At 33.6% G+C, this 22,924-nt stretch overlaps 2 protein-coding genes across 2 annotated transcripts; one reads left to right on the top strand and one right to left on the bottom strand.

Annotated features, from left to right (window-relative positions):
* Window positions 1-440: 440 nt before the first annotated feature.
* On the bottom strand, window positions 441-10,607 carry LOC149803505 (E3 ubiquitin-protein ligase RNF181-like). The gene is made up of 6 exons (XM_089953240.1): window positions 10,459-10,607; window positions 8,009-8,059; window positions 7,532-7,617; window positions 4,257-4,372; window positions 3,924-3,998; window positions 441-1,456 (listed from the first exon to the last, which is right to left on the bottom strand). Exons 1-6 carry the CDS (start codon window positions 10,536-10,538, stop codon window positions 1,397-1,399), a joined length of 468 nt encoding a protein of 155 aa, XP_089809366.1. The 5' UTR covers window positions 10,539-10,607; the 3' UTR covers window positions 441-1,396.
* Window positions 10,608-10,700: 93 nt separating this feature from the next.
* On the top strand, window positions 10,701-22,187 carry LOC149803504 (biogenesis of lysosome-related organelles complex 1 subunit 2-like). Its single transcript, XM_089953241.1, has 5 exons — window positions 10,701-10,840; window positions 12,875-13,006; window positions 17,811-17,930; window positions 18,369-18,473; window positions 21,005-22,187. Exons 1-5 carry the CDS (start codon window positions 10,783-10,785, stop codon window positions 21,040-21,042), a joined length of 453 nt encoding a protein of 150 aa, XP_089809367.1. The 5' UTR covers window positions 10,701-10,782; the 3' UTR covers window positions 21,043-22,187.
* Window positions 22,188-22,924: the final 737 nt, after the last annotated feature.

Here is a 22,924-nt window from a genome sequence, read left to right as displayed (position 1 = left end):
TAACTCTGTTGGATTCAACTTAACTCTGCAGCTTAATTATGAGATCTCAAATGAACAAGACTACTAAGTAATGGGGTTATTTTTTATTGTGTAGAGGAGCTTTTTTGCTACTGAATGTCCACCTCACCACTTGCTTTTCTGGTCAATAACTCTATTCAAATCATATTTCGATCCAATTTTGTACACAGCTTTACACTTATGAACCCTCATCATTTGGTGTAGTTGTGGCCTTTGATTTTGCCAAAAAACAATATTCATTTTGGATAACAGCTATGTTGAGTCCAGCTGCGTTGCAGCCATTTGCAGGGTCAATAATGGACTAAAATTTCAGGATGATATGCCCTCTTTGCCCTGCTAAAATTGGGCGAAGTGATGGAAGAGAGGAAAGGTGAATATAGAGAGGTCCTTTGAGTCATACAATATAAAAACACAAGAAACACTTATTGAACTTTGAAAATAATTTATAAACTTTCTTGATTCAGTTTTATTTGTATGATTTTGTGGGCTTTTTTAAAATACGGTAACCTCAAAAATAGGTTACTATACAAAAATGAATGAAGCACAGAGTTTTAAGCCCTCTCTTCCTATTTTGTCTGGATATAATAGGAAAAATATGCTTACTTTTACAAGGAAATAGTCTGTTAACCTCTGCAGAGTAATTTGCTTGTAACTGGAATATAAATGCAGAGTATTTCTATGTATTTATATTTGGTGGGTATTTGATAAATTGAAACATAATCACTAACATAGTCGTTTACAGTTTGACACAAAAGTATATCAAAATACAAGAAAATACTTTGATCAGAAAATATATGAGTTGACACTGTACTTAAAGGGCAAAAAGGGGATTTGGATAACAAAGTCCACTCAAAAAAGGTGAAGTGAACTTTGCTTTCTCTGTGTATCTGGACAAAACAACATGCAATACGGTGATTATTTCACCTGAACTGCCCCCTACCTTGTAATGGCTGCTGAAAAGCAGGAGATATCAACATTTAAATACGCTTGTTCATACTGGAATTTTATGTAACATCGAGGAATAATCCCCTCAAAAAAATAAAAACCATTGCAATTTAAAGGTGACATTACAGTCTAGAAAAATCCTACATTGCTCTACTTGCTCAGAATCTAGATTTGCATGGAAGTGTTCAGAAAATCTAATTTTTGTTTCTTTTATATTCTTTGTACAGTTCAGGATAACAGAAAACTTGTACTTGTTTAGCAAACTACTAACATCAACCTATTGCCTTAAAACAATCCGCTTTTATTCAAAGCAAAAACAGAAATGGATGGCAAAAAATATAAATTCAGTATATTTATAATCCTCTTTAGGTTGCTTATTAAGAATGTAATTGCGTTAAATAAAGTAGATCCATACAACTAAACTGTACATGGTCTAGCCAAACATTGATCCATGTAGGGAATCCAATTCAAACTCTCGCTGCTTGGCACGAGCCTGCAAGAAGAAAGTGATTGAATAAGAGCAAAATAATATACAGAGTTTACTGAAAGCATTTGGGGTTTACTTTATAAATAATGCAACAGAGGAACATATTTAATAACTATGAAAGGACCAGTTCTGTAAATTTATCAATGTCAATTTGATTGGAAATAATCAGCATCTGTAAAAAGTTTCTGGTGAAGCATCTTTTTTTACAGACTGTTGTGAGGGAGTTGAGTTTGAACAAGAGAGGTAAAGTTCAAAAACTGCATTTAGCCATCCTAATGATGCATGTTCTCACTGCCAAGGTTAATCATTACCTGACCATCTTGAGTAAAGAAACCTGGCTATTTTAATCTGTACTATTAGAGGCCATTCTTGAAGAGGTGCCTATTCCAGCTGATTTAAATTTGCAAGAGTTGCATATGAAACAGTGCTCAAGTCACATGAACTTGTGCTTTTCATGTGAAGAAGAATATGTGGGAGGTACACGAAAACATATTCACTGGTATACAGGGTATGGTGAATAGTACATGCAACACCCTAAAATGGAAATTTGCTGAAAGCTGATATTTTGATATTTTGGTTGTACTCGTAAAACAGCTTAAGGCTTGTTTTGGCAATTTGCCATTAATGATGCAGGAGGGCTAGGACAAATGTAGCCATTGCAAACAATCATGTACATTCAGTTTCCAGAAAACTTTCTTTTTACTGCTAATTGTATATCAATGCAAACTGTAACAAACACCTCACTCTGCAATATTTTACATTTACAGGGTAAACAATCCTATGATATCCATCAAGCCAGGTACTCTGTTTCACAATATTTCAAACAAAGCAATTATATGTGGAGTAGCATAAGCAATAGGAAAACAGATGTTAAAAAGTTGCTGAGAGATATTGGCCATGTGAATACACACAGAAAAATGATTTACATATGTAACCAAATTGTGTCTCTGGAATATTTCTGTTGTAAAGGCTGATAAGATTTATTAAAACATGTTTAAATTTGTATGTAACTTGCCAGTGATGACTTGAACTAAATGTAAAATATAGAGTAAGCTTGGATTTTTGTATCCATTGTCTTCATGAAAAGTCATTATATTTCAGAATTAAAAAGATAAAATGATTGGTGTTGCTCCTGGTGACATTGCATTATTACTAACAGAATTTTCATTGCTATACCCTGACAAATATGTAACCATTTCACTTACTTTATCCTGGGATTTTGTTTAATTTTTTTTTTTTATTATACAGTCTTTACTTAAAAAATAATTACATAATCTTGTACACTTTTGAAATTTTCATATCTATAACAAACTTTTACATATAATTTTTCAATTCAATCCATAGGATAAAATTAGGCAATGAAAACCTAATGTTTACTGCTCACTGCTGGCAAGTAGCTTGGCATGTTTGTATGGGCTTGTTGCTCAGGTTGAATAATTTCACATGGTATGTGAGTGATTATTTTAAAAAACCAAATTAAATCGGTGGGTAGAGCTTGTACAGAAGTGCAATTTGTCCAATAGTAAAAGACACCCATGTCAAGTTGCTGTGTGTCAAGGTTGATAAAATGCAAGTTAGCATTTTTTTAATTATAGTTGTGTAAATGTTTTCTACTTTCAGTAAAAGCAGCTATATTTGATGGTTTAATGACAGCATCTGTATCAATCTGTATTCAAGCTAGAATAATTTATTTTGTATTTGGACAAATTCTACTTGGTTCATTTGGCTGGGTTCTTCATGGCACAGCAATAAAAGTAGGTTATTTAGAGCCAGGGCAATGAGCTGAGTGCCTTGCCCAAGGACACCACTGTGGTAGCCAACTTGGACTGTACGGATGGTAGGATTTAATTCTGCTCCAGATGACCAAGACTTGAGTTGAAGTGCCATTATTTTCATATTTTGTTTTTAAAAAGCATGCAAGGAGTACAACAAAAAAAATTGTAGGAATCACAAAAAATTTGTGTGACCTTTTCGCACAAATGGTTTTGAGAAGTTGCATGACTAAGATCTCTCTTGTGAGAAACCCACGATTCTGCAGCCTGGAAGCATCTAAGGCAGGGGTGGGCAAAATACGGCCTGGTACAAGGACAAATTTTACTTGTAACAAACCCTGGCATATACTGGTGTGACAAAATCTTTTAACCAGTTTAGACTTAAATTTATGATGTGGAGACTTAAGAATGTCAGCACATGTACAGGATATTACACAACTCAAGTATTTCCACACTCAGTACACCACTACTGTACAGTATGACAAGAATCTCAGCACTAACAATACTACTGTACAGTATAAAACAACTCTCAGCAGAAAGTGGCTATTACGATTAATTGTAAAATTTTAAAATGGCTAATTTTCAGATATACAGACTATTTTTTGTTGTTTATCAGGTTTTATTGTGCACAAACCTTCTGCTTGTCTGACTTCTAAGTATGGAGTATTGTTTGTCAACATGTTAAGAAAGTGTATACTGACCTTCTGTTTCCTGTAGGCTTCATAATCTGGGTCATCAGTGGGCAACTCATATCTACATAATGGACATGTATTGACCTGTAAAGAAAAGAAAGTTAGTGGACATGATATTAAATAATTTCTTTTATAATTACAAGTGTATGTACATTTGTATGCAGACTGACTGATATTCATTTCTGAGTTTAAAATACTTTTGAATTTGTAAAAATGTGTACAAGGACACTTAATTAAGTATTGTAATCTTTTCAATAGTTTGATGACTGAATATGCAAATGGGAAATAACTCTTAATCATTTACCCTTCTGACACAAACAAAACTTCTGGAAAGATACTTACCTTGTTTAACCAAGGAAGAATGCACTGACTGTGAAATTTGTGAGAACAAGGTAACTGCTTGACTTCATCATCTTCATCTTGAAGACCAAGGCATATTGGACATTTCTTTTCAAGGGCTGAACAATACATAAATATACACATCAAAAAGTGACATAACTGTATTTAAGTGATGCTCTTCAACTGTCCTCGACTTGTCTTACCATAATAATAGCATTCATAATGCTGTAAAACACAAAAAAACATGACTAAACTACATTTTGTTTCCCCCACATTCAAAAAACCAAGTGAGAACATCAACCAAAATCTACTGTAGCTTAGTGTGCCTGCATCTCTGCAGTTTGCTTCCTTTTTATGGTTACAAACAATGTAGACATTGATCTACCTGCCCACAGTGCACCAGCATTTTTGGTCTATGTTGCTGAGTTTGCTATGCATTATGAATAGATTACTATGTGGTATGTGAGACATAACACACACAACTGAAACGGAATTTTGCCTTTTTTCTCATTCATGTTTGTAGTTTTGTGTTTTCATTGTTTAACTTCAGTATTTTGTACTCAATTTCACCCACCCCATGAAAAGTGGTATGTGGATGCATCGCATGTAATTTCATAACCTGACATGCTCATGAAGTAATGTAGATCCAGACAAGTTTGGTTTGGAGTCCATGAATGTTATTAAAATTGTATGACATCTACATTAAAATCAACATTTTGATAAAATAAGTGTCAATGATAATAATTATTAATAATAATAATAATGAGGGCTGTTCCATTTAAACATAAATGATACCCATCGAAGGCACAATTCTTAAATAAATGCTAGGGTATTCATATCGGAGTTCATACGAAAATTCTGCATAATTCTAAATTGCATCTATGGGTGACTACTCTAAATTAAAAATGCCTTCCTTCGGTCCCAAATATATTTTACTGGAATAGCAGTAATAATAAAAATAATAATAATAACAACAATAATAATAACTGGAATTGTGTCCGAGTCCCCAAGGAATGTCAATTGGGTATATGCATTTGTCTTCTCACACTCAAAATGTATTATGTATTTAATATGGTGAGGATCTCAGTGGCTAACAAACTGTAAATGGGGTTAATCTTAGCATATGAACATAAGGATACAGGGTGGGTATCACAAAAGTTTCAAAGTTATGACATGGGGGCTAGGTGCCTGGGTAGGGATTGAACTCTGGAGCTAAGTTCCTGGGTGTGTGGGAGTCACTGGTAAAGGTTCTTCACTTTTTGTATTAGGATTCTAACTCTAAAACCACTGAAGGTTTGTGTAATGAATTTTATATTTATATAATAACTTCTGAATGTGTCATTTTGTTTTTGTTATCTTTTTGTTAAGGTTAAGACCCGATATCAATATTATATCTATTTTTGTGTCAGGACACTAGCCCATAAATTCTGAAGGATAGTAAGAATATAATAAAATTCATGCAACATAAACTCAGCTTTAAAGGTCATGCCACGCAAAACACTGTTTTGACCTTGTCTTCAATATCAAGGTAATTTTTCATGGTTGGGCTGTAGCTCAGAAGTTGTTTACGCAGATGAAAATAAAACATTTTAGAACCACTATGAAAAGCCTATCTGCAAATTTAATATCACAGTCATCTCAAAGGTTACATGTAATGTCTTGGCTGAACTTTAAGCCTTTAAAAGTTGTGTTATCAAAATTTGTATTTCTACATCTCAACTTATTGTGACTTTAATAATCTTAGTCTCAAAGTAAAAATGACATGTAAACTTTAATACATATTCTTCATGCAAAGTCTTGAACTAAACAAATCCATTATTTATAGACATGAATCTGTTAAGCTCATGCCCATGATAGCCCGATGTTTTTTTTTAATTCCACTTTCATGTTTCTATCATGAAGGTTAATATTTATGTTCAGGCTGAAGCTGTTAAAGATGCTGGGAGGAAAGTGTGTACCCTAACATATCATGACTACAGCTGTGTTGCACACCATAATCAATGTCATTTCTCAAGATCAAAGTCAAAGCATGAACACTTGCTTCTGGTGACCAAGATGTTCATGCAACTCCAGTGTCACATTAAATTTTAACATAAATCTTGATGCATCTTTATCAAGTTAGGCATATCATATTATGGCACTGCCCATCCATTTAAATTTGCTTGTCTTTACTGTATAATGGCTGGAGAGATTTTCATGAAACTTGGAGCAAGTATATATGATGACAAGATGGTGTGTGGCAGGTGCAAATGAACTCCATACAATTTGATCAAATTTAATTGTAAAACCAGGGAAAAAAATCTAAACACAATGAGCACACCTAATTAGTCTAAGTGTCTAGAATCTTTTGCTGACATGATTCTTTTCAAAATGTATTGTTAATAGTATTTACATTTTAGAGATGAAGACAACTTTATAAATTCTGACAAAATTGCACCAGTCCCTAAACAAAACCCCCTATGTATTTCCAAGCCAATCTAAATGGAATTGTACTTCATGGTCTAGATTTTTCTGCAACTTCTGATGTTATGTTCCACCTTCATTATAACTTTCCGGCATACTTTATATTTTTAAAGAAATGTTGTAGAAGTTAACAAAAATCAGTAACTTAATACAAATTTCAATTTTTACAAGATTTTAGTTTGTTCCAGAAACTTATTAAAAATGGGCAGAGAGGAGCAGAGTGCTTTATTTGATAAGAACTGATGCAAGTTTAGTTTTTCTTTTTTAAAGAAAAGTTTTTCCTATTATTACTCTTGGCAAATGAGGAACAATTTTAACTGATCTCATACTGTTTTTTACTTGGCATGTTTTATTTCTATGAGTCATGTTTCCTGAATATACAAAAATGTAATCCCATCTAGATCTTTTGCACTATCTTCACTGATAATATTACCAAAATTTTGACAATATTAACAATGCAAGCCCAAAATTCATCTTTATAATATATGAACTGGTTTAAGGCTAAGTCAACGCTATGCAATATATTTAATAAAAGGAGAAAATGCTGTACATGTAAAAACAAAAGGTGCACTTTACTCCTAGGAAAATATATCATTATGCATTAAAACTATCTCATCATTCTGCAACATTAGTAAATAGTCTTTCATTATGAAGAAAACTAATGCGAATACATCAACATATAATCTCATGAGGTCTACATGCACACAAGTCATCAGCATTCGAAACATGAAACCTACCCATGTCAAAGTGTTTGCTAAGACTGGCAATAAAAAATTGTTATCTAAATGCATAACTAGATTATAAATACAACCCACCTGCTTCAGCAGGAGTGATAATGGATGTGGGTAGTTCCTCTATGACTTTCTTGGAGGCTGGTACTTTCCTCTTCTCTCCAATCAATCTGCAGCAAATAACTGATTGAAATAATCAAAGTTGATTTATGTATGCATATTATGATTCTACACCAACACAATGTTAGTTGTACAAGATAACACTTTTCCTGAAACCCAGAGTAGGTGAATGGGCATGTGTGACCCTGATTTAAGTAAAACAAAACTCTATCTGATTCCATAAAATTATTTAATGGCAAAATAAAACGGAATAATTTAAAAACTTGTAGGTCCCTATGTCAATAAAAATCTCCAGTTTATAACTGTTAATTAGTATAACACAAAATTATCCCTAACATACGTCAATTCAGAAGCTTTAAATTTCATATATATCTCATTGCCTGGTTTATTCGTAACAATTTGGCTTATAAAAATTATGAATATAGCTAACTAAGTTCTTACCTCTCAAACTCCATCTCCCATTCCACTCCTAAACCTGTGTCCAACAACAATCTATAAGATACAATTAAATTTCTATGATGTTTGAGACTTTCTTAGCCTTAATATTACTAATTTTGAGAAGTGGTCATCCTGAGGAGAAGAAAAAATGTGGAATATAATATAAAGATGAAAATTAAATAATTTAGAAATACATCTGAATTTGTTGAGAATATGGGTTTTGGTACAGAACTAAGTAAAGTAATTTGGCATATTCTCGTAATAAAATACAACAGCATGTTCGTGTGCATCTCCCCATATACCATATGATGGTATTCTGTTGAATCCTAGTAGTGCTACATCAGGATATGTAGGCCAAAACTGATCTGTATGGATGTTTTAAGGACTTCACACATACCATTTTCTTTTATTTTTTAGGAACATCAAATAATGCACTCACATCTGGATTATATGGGACATGGCATTTAATTTTCAGTGGTGGGACTTTTAGTTTTAATTGGGATTTCTTCTGTTTACCTCAAGATTTTTTAAAAACTAATATAATGGATATAAATCTTTTTTTTCAAACAATTAAAGTAAGACATTTTTAAAGTTCTTTGGGGCTGGAATTTCTTTCCAAAGAATGCCATCATCCATCCCCAAATAATCAGTCTCTAATTCCCATCCAGGCCAACCAAAGGTGATCTTTATCAAGTCCTACAAGTAAGACTTCAACTCTGATACATTATGAGTGGGTGATGTCATACTAGTTGAACAAGTCATGCCATGTAGTTAGTTGTGAGGTCAAATTTTCAAAGACATATTGCATACCTGGAAGCCGATTTTGACACTGTTGCACAGATTATACATCTTAATCCTTTGTTCATACTATACTTACTCTGATCCCTTTTTCCGTACTAAAGTAAATCCATGTACAAGCAAGTAGCTGCATTATTCAGAATCTGTGACTATAATATTCTCTTTATTTAAAAAGGGTAACTCAGTTAAAAACAACTAATCTCCCTTGAAGCCTCTCTTTCTCTGTCTGTCTGCCTGTCTCTGTCTCTCTCTCTTTATATATATATATATATATATATATACATGCAGATGTTTCACTCATAAAAATAACTATTTACATGTAAACACATCTACAAGTACATACTAAAAGATATTATGAAAATAGAAGGATTTAACTGCATATATAAGTTTTTGTTTAATCTCTTCAATAACTGTTTTGAAAATGACTTTCTGCAAGATCGTCAAGTAATCATAGCACTTAATGCTGCATAAATATGCCATGCGGTAAAGTTTACATCAAAATTTTAATTTTTCATTAAACAACATTAGGTACTCAAGTAAAGAGATGTTTGTAAACTGAATTTACATATACAAGATATTTTTACGTACTTTTATGAATATGATAACACAAAGATATCAAAGATACAAGTAACAGATTTTAAAGGTAACATTGTGATAAATACAGAATTCAAACTTATATCATTCTAGTTAATTAACATGTAGATGTGAAATACTGCATGTACATTTTTTTAAAGGATTTAACTGAATTAGCAGATTGAATGTGAGCAGGAAGTGAGTTCTATATTTAAACCCTTAAACAATGCAGACTTCATTTTAATTGTTCAATGCACAGAATTGTAATTTTAAACTGGTGTTAAATTTGATCTAAGATTAAAATGTCAAAGTCAGTAGAACTAAGGATTTATTCTATCCAATGCAAGAAATATGGTTACTCACACTGGCCAAATATAGTCAGACATCCCTGATATTTGTGGGGTTTTTTCATATCCAAACAACATAAATATCATTGATGGTTATCAAACATTGTAAGACTATGCCCTTATCCTGCAAGTCTCTGTACCCCAAATAAGTAGTATATCTGCATATTTCACTCAATTAAAACAGTAAAACACCAAACAAAAATTTATTGTTTCAACTGACAGTGCACTTATTTGCTCATTTATTGCATAAAAAGTTTAGATAATATCAAACACTCAAAATGTCAGGAATATAAGGGTGAAAATCTGCAAACCTCATGGGCCGGATGCAGAAGGGAATGCTTGAAAGTTACTTACTTTGTCTCTTGTATAGCATGATGGACATGGTTCAGTGTCAGTACGGATCGTACAAGTAATCTGAAGAACTTTCGTCACTTGGTATAATTTTTATTTTCCCCTTCAAACTATTGATTTTGTTTTCAACATTTAGTTTTGAGTCGGCCACCTGCGTCAGAAACAATCAGCGTAACATAGAAATGCCTAAGTTCAATTAGTTGTTTTAGTGTTCACGTCAAAATTATTTAAAACTGATAAATACCTCATAATTTGTTTAAAAACATAATTTTACTTTTATTTAAATTTTATGAGTGAAATACCCAGTAGATCTAGAAGTTATATAGGGTACTAGAACTATATTATCTTCGTTCCATATTTGTTCCAGATGTGCAAAAAGGCAACCTTGCTAAGTGAAGCATGTGATCTGGCTGTTGTCCATCTTCTAATGGCTGACAATCGTGCTCATCGAAATATGAAGCCATTTTTCACTGTGTATGTTCTGCTTTGTCATCTGTCAAACTCCATTGCCACGTATGACATTGAAAAGAGTATATTGTGTGTTTACTTAGGAAAATAGTAATATAGATCATACTAGATAGTGCTTTAATATGAGTTTTTATGACGGGAACAATATAATGATCCAGGAATGTTATAAGAATGCCTGAAACGTTTGTTATTCGAACTGAGGCGTTATAGTTTTCGTCATTGTTGCGAGAGACAGTGAAAATGGCTGACCAAGAGGAAGTTCGGAGTACAGAGATTAGTTCAACTGAAAATTCCGAAGGTTTTCAATCATTGATCAGCCATACTTAATTTGATAGTCCGAAATAATAGCCCAGTCAAAGCAAAACGACATTCAATACATTTTATTTGGTGTCATAGCGTTAACTTGGGGATATCATTTCGATCACAGCCTAAACACGGGCTCGTATTGTTGCTTGCAATTGACTAGTCCTACAATGACGCCCAAAACATAAATATCAGCGTCAAGGTCTTACATGTAGGCCTAGCAGTTGACCTGTCATACATGTACTATATAATAACTACAGGGGAGGACACTTCTCTCCTTGCTCGCGCGACCTATTTAAGAATAAACGCTGATATTTCAAGCTTTGCGTAGGTTAATAAATTTGGTACCGATATTTAGCTCAGGCATTCGACTGTGTATCCATATCAATAGTCCGAGTTTCCTCAGACCCTTGCCACCCCATTTTTGATATTTGGATATTTTTGTTAGGGTGTAGGGGCAGAGTCCATTCCCTATTGAAAATTTGGCATAGAGTAGCTGCTTACTAGCTGCTACAGCAAAGTTGAACGACCTTTCATTGAGATATACCTGATGAAATCGATAGGAATATGATTTATTTTCTCAGAAATTGCAATCATAGCATTCGTTATGTCTTTAATCTGCTGACAGACAAGACGAAAGTACATCGTTGCTGAAATATGACTTGGATCTGGCCTTTTGCATTCCTAGTCACGTGACTGCACAACTCTCACAACCTACATGTCGATGACATCAGAGGTCATACAGTCATGTGATATCAAGAATAAACCATTTCTAGTGTAGGAAAACAACTTGAATATATAAATGTTTGTATTTTTTATGTAAAACTGAAAAAACAGAAACTTCTCAAAATATTTATTGTGAAAACATTGACCGAAAATCTGTAAAATGTTGCAGCAATTTGAAGAAAACCAGATTCACTAAGCAGAGAGCACTTGTAAGTGTGGTAGTCACACGACACCAACAAAAACATCGCTGACACATGCTCAGTACTTCTTTAAAATGGTTTTCTCAAGCCTGCTGCGATACCGACTGGTTTCTGGTCATTCTCAGAAACAATATGTTGAGAATTAAGCATGCATTATCTTTATTTACAAACATTAAGTGATGTATATATGTCCAAATTCTATGTATAACAGCTTTGGAAATTTGTTTATTGTCGATATCACTTGACTATATGACCTCTGATGTCACTGACGTGTAGGTTGCGAGATTTTTAAAGCTATATGACTCGGAATGCAAATGGCCAGATCCAGGTCAAATTTCAGCAACAATGTACTTTTGTCTCATCTGTCAGCAAATTAAAGATATGACGATTGCTATGCTCATGATTTTTGAGAAAATAAATCCTATTCCTATCGATTTCATGCAGGTATATCTCAATGAAGGGCCTTGTAGCAAAAGATGTCAAAGGCTACTGAATGACATAAGAAAAGTCAATGATCTTTGTTTTGAAACTATAAGTTTTGCTGGGTGCAGCTGAAGTTACTTCCAAAGATCTTGAATTTGAGAACATCCTCAATTCAGGCTTTTTCCCCACTTTCCTTAGATAGTAGAAATGGTGATCACTGCAGTTTTTTTTAAAAAATGTTTGTATTTCTTATGTATGATCTTGATATTCAAAGCCAGTTGTCTTTTTCCAACATTCTTCTCTGTTCCAGTTTAATCTGTTTAATCTGCATGAAAATGTTTGGCTAACTAAGATTTTTCAAAGTTACTAATATTTGAAATCTGAATAATGATGTGTTATAGGACTTGCTTTATGTCACCTGACCTGTGCTCAGTATAGTACAACCAGCAGTTATAATGTGTGGAAAGAGACATAAGGATTAAATCAAAGCTTTTAGTTATAGTCCTGTCTCTTTCTCCTCCTCTGCCTCCTTCATTTTCCAAAAGTTAGTGTTTTACTATTTACATATATTCCCCAAATAATGAACAATTTGGAAATATGTTGTTTAATGAAATTGTATGCATGCAGTAATAGTGTGTACATTCAGTAACCCAAAGCACCCCTTTAATTCTTCTTTGTAGATACCAAGGTTGCAGATGACATTGGTTCTGGAATATCAGATGCTGAAGCAATCCCAGCTCCACCAGATGTTGTAGAGTTGTGCAAAGAAACTTTTAAGAGGACAGCAGAGTATTTACGGGGAGAGTTCGATGGTATGGCTGACATCAAATAGCATATGATAGACAGGCCTGTCAATGGTTCCATGTTAAGTAACTATCAGGGAGATAGTGCACATCTCTGTCTGTCCATCCATTTAGATGAAAATTCATGCAACCTGGTTGAATACTTCCTCATGATGCAAATTTATGTGATAACTGTTTTGTTTTCAGTTCCACTCAAAAGGGGAATCAAAAGATTAAAGCCTAGTGAGTGCCATAGACCTTTCTTAGATTTGCTTTAAGCTCAGCCCACATGCATTTGCAGAAGAAAATCTTTCCTACTGCATTAAAAAGTATGAAATTTTACAGACTTATTACATAAACTACTGATATTCAAATTTTCTTACAATCAGAGCAGCAGTATTTGAAATCCTTGGGTTCAGTGTTACTGTTATTTCCAATATTTTAGTCTGGGTTAGGGGAATATTTTCCACATATTTACCCACAATATGCGCTCCAGTGGCCTAGTGGTTAGAGCATCCACCTCGGAAGCAGGAAGTCATGGATTCGAACCCAAGATGAGTCATGCCAAAGACTTACAAAATTGGTATTAACCGCTGCCTCGCTTGGCACTCAGCATTAAGAGGTTAGTGTTAGGACTGGTCGTCCTGGTGTCAGGATAATGTGACTGGGTGGGACATCATGCTACATGTCGGCGGCATGATGCCCCACTGCTAGACACTACTATAAACTGCCACACTGCAGACATCATAGTGATATGACTGAGAAATTGTTAAAGCTACGATAAAAATCCTAATCACACACACACACACACACACACACAATATGGAACATGTTACCAACTACTAGTGTTAGCATAACACACTGTATGGAACATGATACAAACTACACTGTATGCATCACCCACACTATGGAACATGATACAAAATACACTCAAAGGCCCCGAGTGGATGAGTGGTCTAAAGTGATCACCGTTCTGAATCACTGCCATCTCATTTCTGTGAGCGTCTTGGGCTCGGCTAATTGGGTACATGAGAAAGCTTGCCAGCAGCTTCTCATGGGTTGGTGGTTCTTCCCGTGGTTTTCCAGGGGTCTTCCTCCACCAGTTATACTGGCTGCCACGTATAGCCTATCTTGTGCTGAAAAATGGGATTAAACCCTACAACAACCACAAAATACACCCTATATGCATGACATTAACACTGATTTGTCAGATAACTTTGTTGATCTCTAGGAATGAAACACAGTTTAAAAAAAGCTGAGGGTGAAGCTTCTTTATTATATTTGGCAATTTTTCATTGGGATTTTAATTTCTTGCTTCGGGCAATAACATAAACAAAAACAATTTGCTATCTACAGCATATTAAAGATGCAGAAGGTTTTATATAAGAATGTCCAAAATTGGATTTTTCTTATTAATTAATTAATGTCATATTGAAAAAGAATGACATCATGTTCTTCATTTGTAGCTATTGTAGTCATTTGAGTGTATGCAGTCTTGTTCAGTTTGCCACAATCATTTATTTATTCATCTCTCTCTCTCTTTCCTGTACCTATTTTGCCTGAATCGTGTCTGCTTACATATAATTGTATATAGTGAAATTTTTTAATTTAGTGCTATTATTCATGTGAATTTCTTACGGATTGTAGGGGAAGGAGTTATTCTAAGTTGTGAGAATTTGTGGCTTGACCCCATTTGTCAAAACATGTATGGGGAAAAAAATATGTTGAAACAAACAAAAAACAGGTAGTTATTTAATTTAAGCAGGTTAACCATGAAGAAGTGTATTAAAATATCAGAAATTTGAATTGGATAAAAACTTCATTGGCAGTGGATTAAATTATTGTTAAAAACTGTTGGACATGAATAATTGACAAAACATTAGTCAAACATCTTTCCTGACTGTCTGAAGGAAGTATAAGTAGTTTCAAATTTTAAAAACAGTAGTCATCTTGATAAAAGTAACTATGGACCAATTAGCACTTTACCCATCATATGCAAACTCTATGAGAAATGAATGGAGACCCAGTTAGCATTATTTTTTTAAGAATATTTACTTTGAGACTAGAGCAAGGCTCTTGATGTGTGTGTGCGTGTGTGTGTGTGTGTGTGTGTGTGTTTGTGTGTGATTTGGATTTTTAACATAACTTTAACAATTGTTTGGTCATATCACTACAATGTCTGCAGTGTGGTAGTTCAGAGTGATGTCTACCACTACGACATCATGCCTCAAACATGTAGCATGATGTCCCACCCAGTCACATCCTGACACCAAGCCAACAAGTCCTAACACTAAATGCATAATGCTGAGTGCCTAACAAGGCAGCTGTTAGTAGCATTTTTAGAGCAGTCCAAGGGGCTCTAGATGAAAACAAGTTTGTAACTGCAGTTCTTATGGATTTATCATAGGCTTTTGATTGTTTTGTGCTATTTTCATTTGTAAACTATGGGCTTATGGCTTGTCAGATTGCTCAGTAAGTCTACTGAGCTGTCAAATTATATGCAGCAATTTATGATGCAGGGTGTCTTGAGTAGCTAGACTGCTATTTAAAAAATGATTCCTCAGGGCTCAGTCTTCAGATTTTATTAAAAAAAAATATCAATTATATTTTTATAAAATTAAATATGGCTTTCAATATAACTATGCTGATGCCAACACGCTGTCCTTTTCCTCAAAAGACTTTGACACACTTGAAAAAGAGTATGATTTTCTGATTGACTGATTTACTGTAAACAATATGCAAGTCAACCCAGAAATATTTCAAGTATTAGGTAAAATGACATTCACTATGAAACCTGTACTTAGTGATGTGGTCATAAACTGAAGAAATTGTAAAACTTAACAGAAATTGATATTGACTATGAACTGCAGTTTGAGTCACATGTAGAAACTCTTTATAGGAAAACTTCAGAGCAACTAATTGACTTGAAATATGTTGGTCAAAAGTTAACAAGACTCAACAAACTCACAATCTTACCTTTCTTCTTTTCAATTTTAACTTCTGTCCTTCAGCCTGGCACATTTTCAATGATAGAACACAACTAAACTTGAAAAAATACAAGAGCATTCTGAGATTTTTATATGATGAATACACCAGCAGTTATCATAAACTCTTGTAGGAAAAAATACCAACTCTGTGCTAACCCTGAAAGTGCATAGGCATAGGATGATGGCTGTAGAGACTTGTACAATTCTGAATGAGTTTGTTCCCTGATGTTTGGATGATTTGATGTTTTAAACACAATAAATATAATTTTAGATTTTCAGATGTTTTAGATCTCTAAAATTAAAACCTCAAAATCTTTTAGAGATGCAGCTGCCATGCTATGGAATAAATTACCAATTTACTTTTGAGAGGAATCAAAATTCAGTAAATTGTGATCATTGGTTTTTATCCTAGAATGGTAAAGACTGTACCACCCCAAACTCTTGTGCCATGATGAGAAAAAACTAATACTTCTGTTACCATTTTGTATTATTATCTTTGTCTTATGTATTGTCAAGTGACCTACTGTTACCTAAGTTTTAATTTGTATCATGGCTTGCTTTTTAGTCCTAAAATGGTGATTCACTTTTAGTTTAATATAATTTAAAATTTGACTTTAATACAGTTTAAGTTGCCTAAACTATTTTTAAAAACAATTTTAAGCATCCTTCAGGTCCTAACCTGTTTTGTTTAGTTATCTAAAATACTAAATTCATTTTTTAACGAGTGCTTTCTTTTATAATAAGTTCAGTGCAGTGCTATTTATCCCATTGTATTGATTTATTATGCTGTGTTTTGCAAATCATGTTTTATTTAATGTCTCTGTTTTTTTAATGCTATGTTGGTAAGAGGCTCATTAGAGCTGATGTTAATTGTTTTAAATCATGCCTACTGTAAATCATGCCTACTATAAATATATCTTATCTACTAATACCAGTTCTTTTTGATAACCATTATATTGGCCTTAGATAATTAGGTAAGTACACACTAGGTAAGATGGGGCCCCGAGTGGCCGAGTGGTCTAAAGTGCTCTCCGTTACCGATCACTGCCATCTCACCTCTGTCTGCATGGGTTCGAATCCAGGATTCGGCAAATGTGGATATGTGAGAAAGCATGCCAGTAGTTTCTTGTGGGTCGGTGGGTTTTCCCGGGTTCTTCCTCCACCATTAATACTGGCTTCTATGCATAGCCTATCGTGTGCAGAAAAATGGCGTTAAACCCCACAACAACAACAACAACAACTAGGCAAGATTGACTGACGTATCAGAAAGGTCTGCTGCTACCACAACAGAGGATTTTTAATTAAGTTTTGTGTGTGCAATTGACAACTGTGGACATTTGATCTTTTATTTTTTTAGACTAGAAAAGTGTTTGAATATATTCCTGAATATTGATGTTCTAGGTACCTGATGAATATTTTATGAAACACTCAATACAGAAATAAGTGATCCGTTACACCATCCAAAAGTATTTGCATTCAACAGGATTTCTTAGTGTTTTAATTATTTGTTTTGTTTTATTATAATGTAACAAAAATAATATTTGAACCTGATTTTTTCACACTGTCTCCCTGCTTTTATCTTAATTTTTTTTCTGTTTCACTTGCACACTTATACATGTGCACACACACACACACATACATACATACATACATACATACATACATACATACATACATACATACACAGACACTTTACTGAAAGTACTTTTGTGAAAGCAAGAACCCCATAATACTATTTATTCTCCATTAGTAAGTCTTTTTCTTGAAGGGAATTTCAGTATCTCCTGTGAATGAAAGGTACTTAATATTCTGTGATTAATAGGTGATTGTGCATTTGTTGATTTCAGGCACAATAGATGATTACAAACTTCTTGAAACTATGAATAAAATAACAATAGCCAAATACTCCGAAATGAAGCAAATAGCTGGGAATGTAGCTAATTCTCTTCAAGATCTTAATGAAAAATGTAAGTATATTTTATTTTAAGGGTTGCTTTCACCTATGAGTTAACAAGTTAGTATATATGGTACGGTAACATTGTAAAAGTCATTTTCTGGTTGTTAACTGATTAATCCATGATTTTGTCATGATTGTGTCCATTAAACTGATATAGAATTTCCACCTTCACCTTCATTAGGATTTTTAAATTATTTTGTGTTCATGTACAATTAAAATATACAAATATTACTGTCAAGTTGTTTTGAATTTTACTGGTCTCTATTTTGTTTAGCTTGTACAGATAACTTTGATAAAAGCCAGAGCATTATCTGCATGAGGATTTGCCTTGGCAAGTCATGAAGTTAGTTGAGGTTATTATTTTTGATGTTGTTAATTATTATTATTATTATTATTATTATTATTATTATTATTATATTGATGTTTAATTGTTTAATACATATTCCAGATAGATCTATGCAGCCATTTTTGGACCAGATTGATCAGATAGAAGACAACATTAGTACATTAGAACAGGCAGCTTACAGACTGGATGCTTACTCCAAAAGACTAGGTAAATAGGGATACAGGTACTTTAAGTAAAAAGGTTAAGTTGGTGCCCTGTCATTCAGACATTTAAAAAAATCTCAAATGTCAAGGTCACTTTCACTGAAAGAAGAACAACTGTGTTTGCGCAGTAACTTCAGATCTTGATCATCTGTGGTTGCCAAGATTTGTGGATGACTTGCAAATTGGGTAAGGAAGAACCCTATCAAATTCAGGGTCAAAATGTAAGAAGTCAGGGTCATTATGACTGAAAGAATAAAAATGGTTTCTACACAGTAACATTAATTCCACATCACTTTTCTGGACCAATCTTTGTGTCTGGCTTGCACTAGTATATGGAGTAAACTGAATAATTTTAGGGTCAAAAGACTAAGGTCATAGTAACTGAAAGAAGAAAAATGGTCTGTGCACAGTAACAGTAGTTCTACATCACAGATCTAAACCTGGCCCTGTGGATGACTTACACTTGGGGTAGTGAAGAAGCCTGCAAATGTTGGGGTCAAAGGTCATGGTCATTGTAACATAAAGGAAAAAAATAGATCTGCACAGAATTTTCAGTTATCTTCTTAGATGACTTTTTAGCATGGGGCAGGCATATAATGTGCCATTCAGAGTACTAGTGTTTGTAGGTCCAGTTACCCATATGCATTCCACCCTCATTAGAATGCACTTGATTATAACAAGATTCCAGATGTAACAAGGTACAAAATTGTACAAGTGTATGATAATATGGATTGAAAGAAGACCAGGTCAAACTTAGTGTTTTGTCTGTATTTCCTTTTCAAAACACTATTATTTACAAATTTGGATAGTTCCGTCTATACCACAGTTCAGTGTATTATGCTATTCTCAATATATTGCAGCTCCTTACATAACATAGTTGTCACTGTAACGTACTTTGGGCCCTGAGTACCATATTATAACAAGGAAGAGTTGTACGTTGTATAGATGTTCTCTCCCCACAAAAGTAATGTCTGAATAGCAATGCAATGGAGTTGTTATCCAAAGTAATCTTAAAGACTTGAATATTATGATAGATATTCATTATTATTTAATTTTTAAGTAAAATACATGTCATTAAAGGGGCCTCGAGTGGCCGAGTAGTTTAAAGCATTCTATGTGGTGTTAAACCCTACAACAACAACATGTCATTGAAGGGAAACGATGGCCTTCTAGCTTGTTATCACTATTTTAAAATTGTTATTACAATTTATGCTATTGTACAAAAAAATTCAAAGTTAATCGGACCAAAATTTGCAAAGCACAGCATCACAATGCTGGCTGTCTACAAGTACTTCAGGATGAACTGAATAAACACCCATTCTCTTTTGGTGATATGACACCAGCATATCTCACTGGTGATAATGGTTGCACTGTAAATATTTTTATTTGAATCAACATTCCTGAGATTGTTTTTGTATTATGTGTGTTGATTAAATTTTGGTAGATTATATTTATGCAGTGTATTTACTGACTTTTGGTAGATTATATTTATTCAAGTGGTAAATTGTTATGAATAATAATGCTTCATTTTTATAAGTGGTATATGATTTCATCTTCCCTCATAATTTATCCAAATTCATGCAAGGTGCACCATTTTCAGTAAAAGTTTTGTGTATGTTGGCTTCTGTTGAAATAAAGATAAAGATAAGTTCATTTTTATATGCAAATATACAAATACTATTAGTATTGATTTTCTTTTTGGTTTTATTATTGTCATTTTACATAGTTAACTTATCTCATCATGCTGTTCATAGCACATGGCAGATTTTGTTTTGTAATCATTGCATATGGATTAAGTGAAAGTTTTGGATAACAGTTGCTCATTCATTCCTTACATGATGTTTCTTATTTTATATAAAAAAAATTTATTTGCAGATGAATGCTATAAAACCAATGCATCAGTGGTACACTTTGGTTGACCTGTTAGGAGGACATTTTGTGTACCTCAGTCCCCCTATAATGATCAAGATGTTAGGATTTGTTGACTTTAGGGAAACACTGGTAGTTTGGAATGGGAGAATGTCCCCTAGAATTTCTCAGGTACAATACAAACATGTACTCAAAGCTTACTAGTTGATCTTACAATCATCAGGCCTCTCCTCAGTGTTAGGTTTTGGTGAAATATTTGTTCACTGACTCTTCCATAACTTGATTTTCATTAGGCTTACACTCAAGTCAATCGAAAGATTGGAGGGGGGTGTGTCTTTGGACATTTGTAATGAGACAAATTTTTTGCCAGCATAATACAGTACTGTGAATTTGTTTATTTTATGGGTATAGATTTTTATAGTTTTGTGTAAAATGTCATTTTCCTGAGTACTTAAATTCATGGATTGTTTGAAGGAGTCCATTGTTTCCCACAGAAAGATTTTTGTCTTGTGTTGTCTTTAAATTCATGACTTGAAGCAAACTCAGATTCTGCAAAAATTGGTGTCCCACAGAAAATGGTGAATGCACAGTAGTATGCTTAATGTATGAATATGTTGTCTAAACTTACACATATGTTGGATAATTTGTTACAATATTTTTTTTCAGAAGCCAAATTCAAGTCCTTAGAAAAGAGGTCAGGATGATGATGATGCAGAAGGCTGTTTGTGATGAGTCAGCAGATTCTTTGCATATCTGTGTCTTTCATTGACTTTGTTCAGTACTTGCCATTTTTTATGTATGGAACAAACTTTTGGTGGCCGGTACAGCTTGTTTTCTAAAACAATGTTTTTTTTTTAAGAAAGAGACTCTGATTCATTTGTAAGTCATACAAATTTACTCCAATAATCCATTTGTGCTGCTGTACCAGAAAAACTCCAAACCAGACCAATCCAAATAATATAAAAGAATGTATTCTTAATTTTGTTATGGTCAGTGTAAGACCCATATAGCTAGAAACCTTTTTCTGTATAGATATTGACCTTTTCCTATATGTTCGATGTACATTGCAGCAAGTGTAAAATTGCATTGTGGTTACAGTAAATGATACAGCATAACTGATTCGCTGCCCTAACCATGTCTTAAAGTAGACCATTCAGTTTCATGGGTAGAAAAGGATCTGCAACAAACAGTTCATTTTCAAAGAGACATTGAAAGGAAAATGAAAAATTCTCTATTCAGATTATAATGTGTTCTGACAACCAAGGCTTTGTACTAATGCAGAGCCAAAACAGGAAATAGCAAAATTGATTCTAACAGCATACAACTCCACTCCATAAACTTAAATGTTTTGTTCAAGATTCATTGTTCCTCCACACTACATGTTTCCTGTCAGAACAGTACAATAGTATCTGATCCATTTACATTTGAACGTCCTGCAGCTGATACAGGTTGGACAGATCCACTTGCCTGGCAACTCAAATGGTCTGAAATCAGCTTGGGTAAGCTCCAGTTTGCAAGGTGCTTGTCCATGGGCAAATCCAAAACTTGAGAGGGAAAAAGACAGAGATCAAGTTCAGTTAATTATGCTTTATATTTGGCAGGCTTTTTACTCCGTGAATTCACAACAATACTCGTAACCACATCTTTCTGTAGTATTTATATGTGCTTCATGCTTCATAAATGCATGCAAATTTCATTCATTTTTTATCATTTATTTTACAATACACTTTAAAAGACTGTCACTTCCATCTGATAGTCAATGTAAAGGTCAGTCTCATATTTTCTTGTGCAGACATGAATGCACACTGAAGTAAGTATTGATAAATAAGGAATAAATATTTATATCTAACTTGTTATCAGTTACATTTTAATCCTAATATTTGTAAGGGTTTTGCAGATGTTCAAGTGCAAACCTGCAGGTAGTGGGTGATCGGGTACCTCCATAATCATTATGCTGGCATTGAAACTGCCTTCCCAACTTAATAGTCCAGTGAAATGTGCCATGCTTACCAACCCACGAGTCAGCATCTTAAAGATTGTTTGGAGTTTGGATGCATATTGCTGATTTCAAGGTGAATCAGTGATAATTTTTCATGACATAACTGGCAAGTTTTCAGTTACATGTGTTGTTAGAAGTAAAGGTACTTTTCCCTAATGATTAGTCATATGGATTTTTCTAAAAGCATGATCAATGCACCAATATATATATAACACCCATGACCATTTATCGTCCATTGTTTATATAGTAATTACAGGTGACCTATATAAACTTACTGTTTAGCAAATTTTTACTTGAATAAAAGTATCATTCAGGGATATAAATAAATCATGGCAAAACCACTCTCATATCCAGATCATATTTTCATTCTTTTTAATGCAGTCAAGAGACTAGTCTTTTAGTGTAGGGAAAAAATAGGAAACTTGAGTTTTCACAGACAGACCTAATTAATCAGTTGCAAAGAAAAAAGTTAGTATTATGCTGCAAAAAATGCCTTTGCTTGTCTAACTAATGTGGTTTTATTTATTTTAGTTGTTTATAAAAATATTTTTGTGGGTAAATTTGTTGATTTACCCATGTCAATGTCT

Source organism: Sinohyriopsis cumingii, chromosome 3 (assembly GCF_028554795.1).
Source record: "Sinohyriopsis cumingii isolate HCF-2022 chromosome 3, ASM2855479v2, whole genome shotgun sequence".
NCBI classification, from domain to species: Eukaryota; Metazoa; Mollusca; class Bivalvia; order Unionida; family Unionidae; genus Sinohyriopsis; species Sinohyriopsis cumingii.
This window is presented reverse-complemented; position numbering and strand designations above follow the sequence as displayed.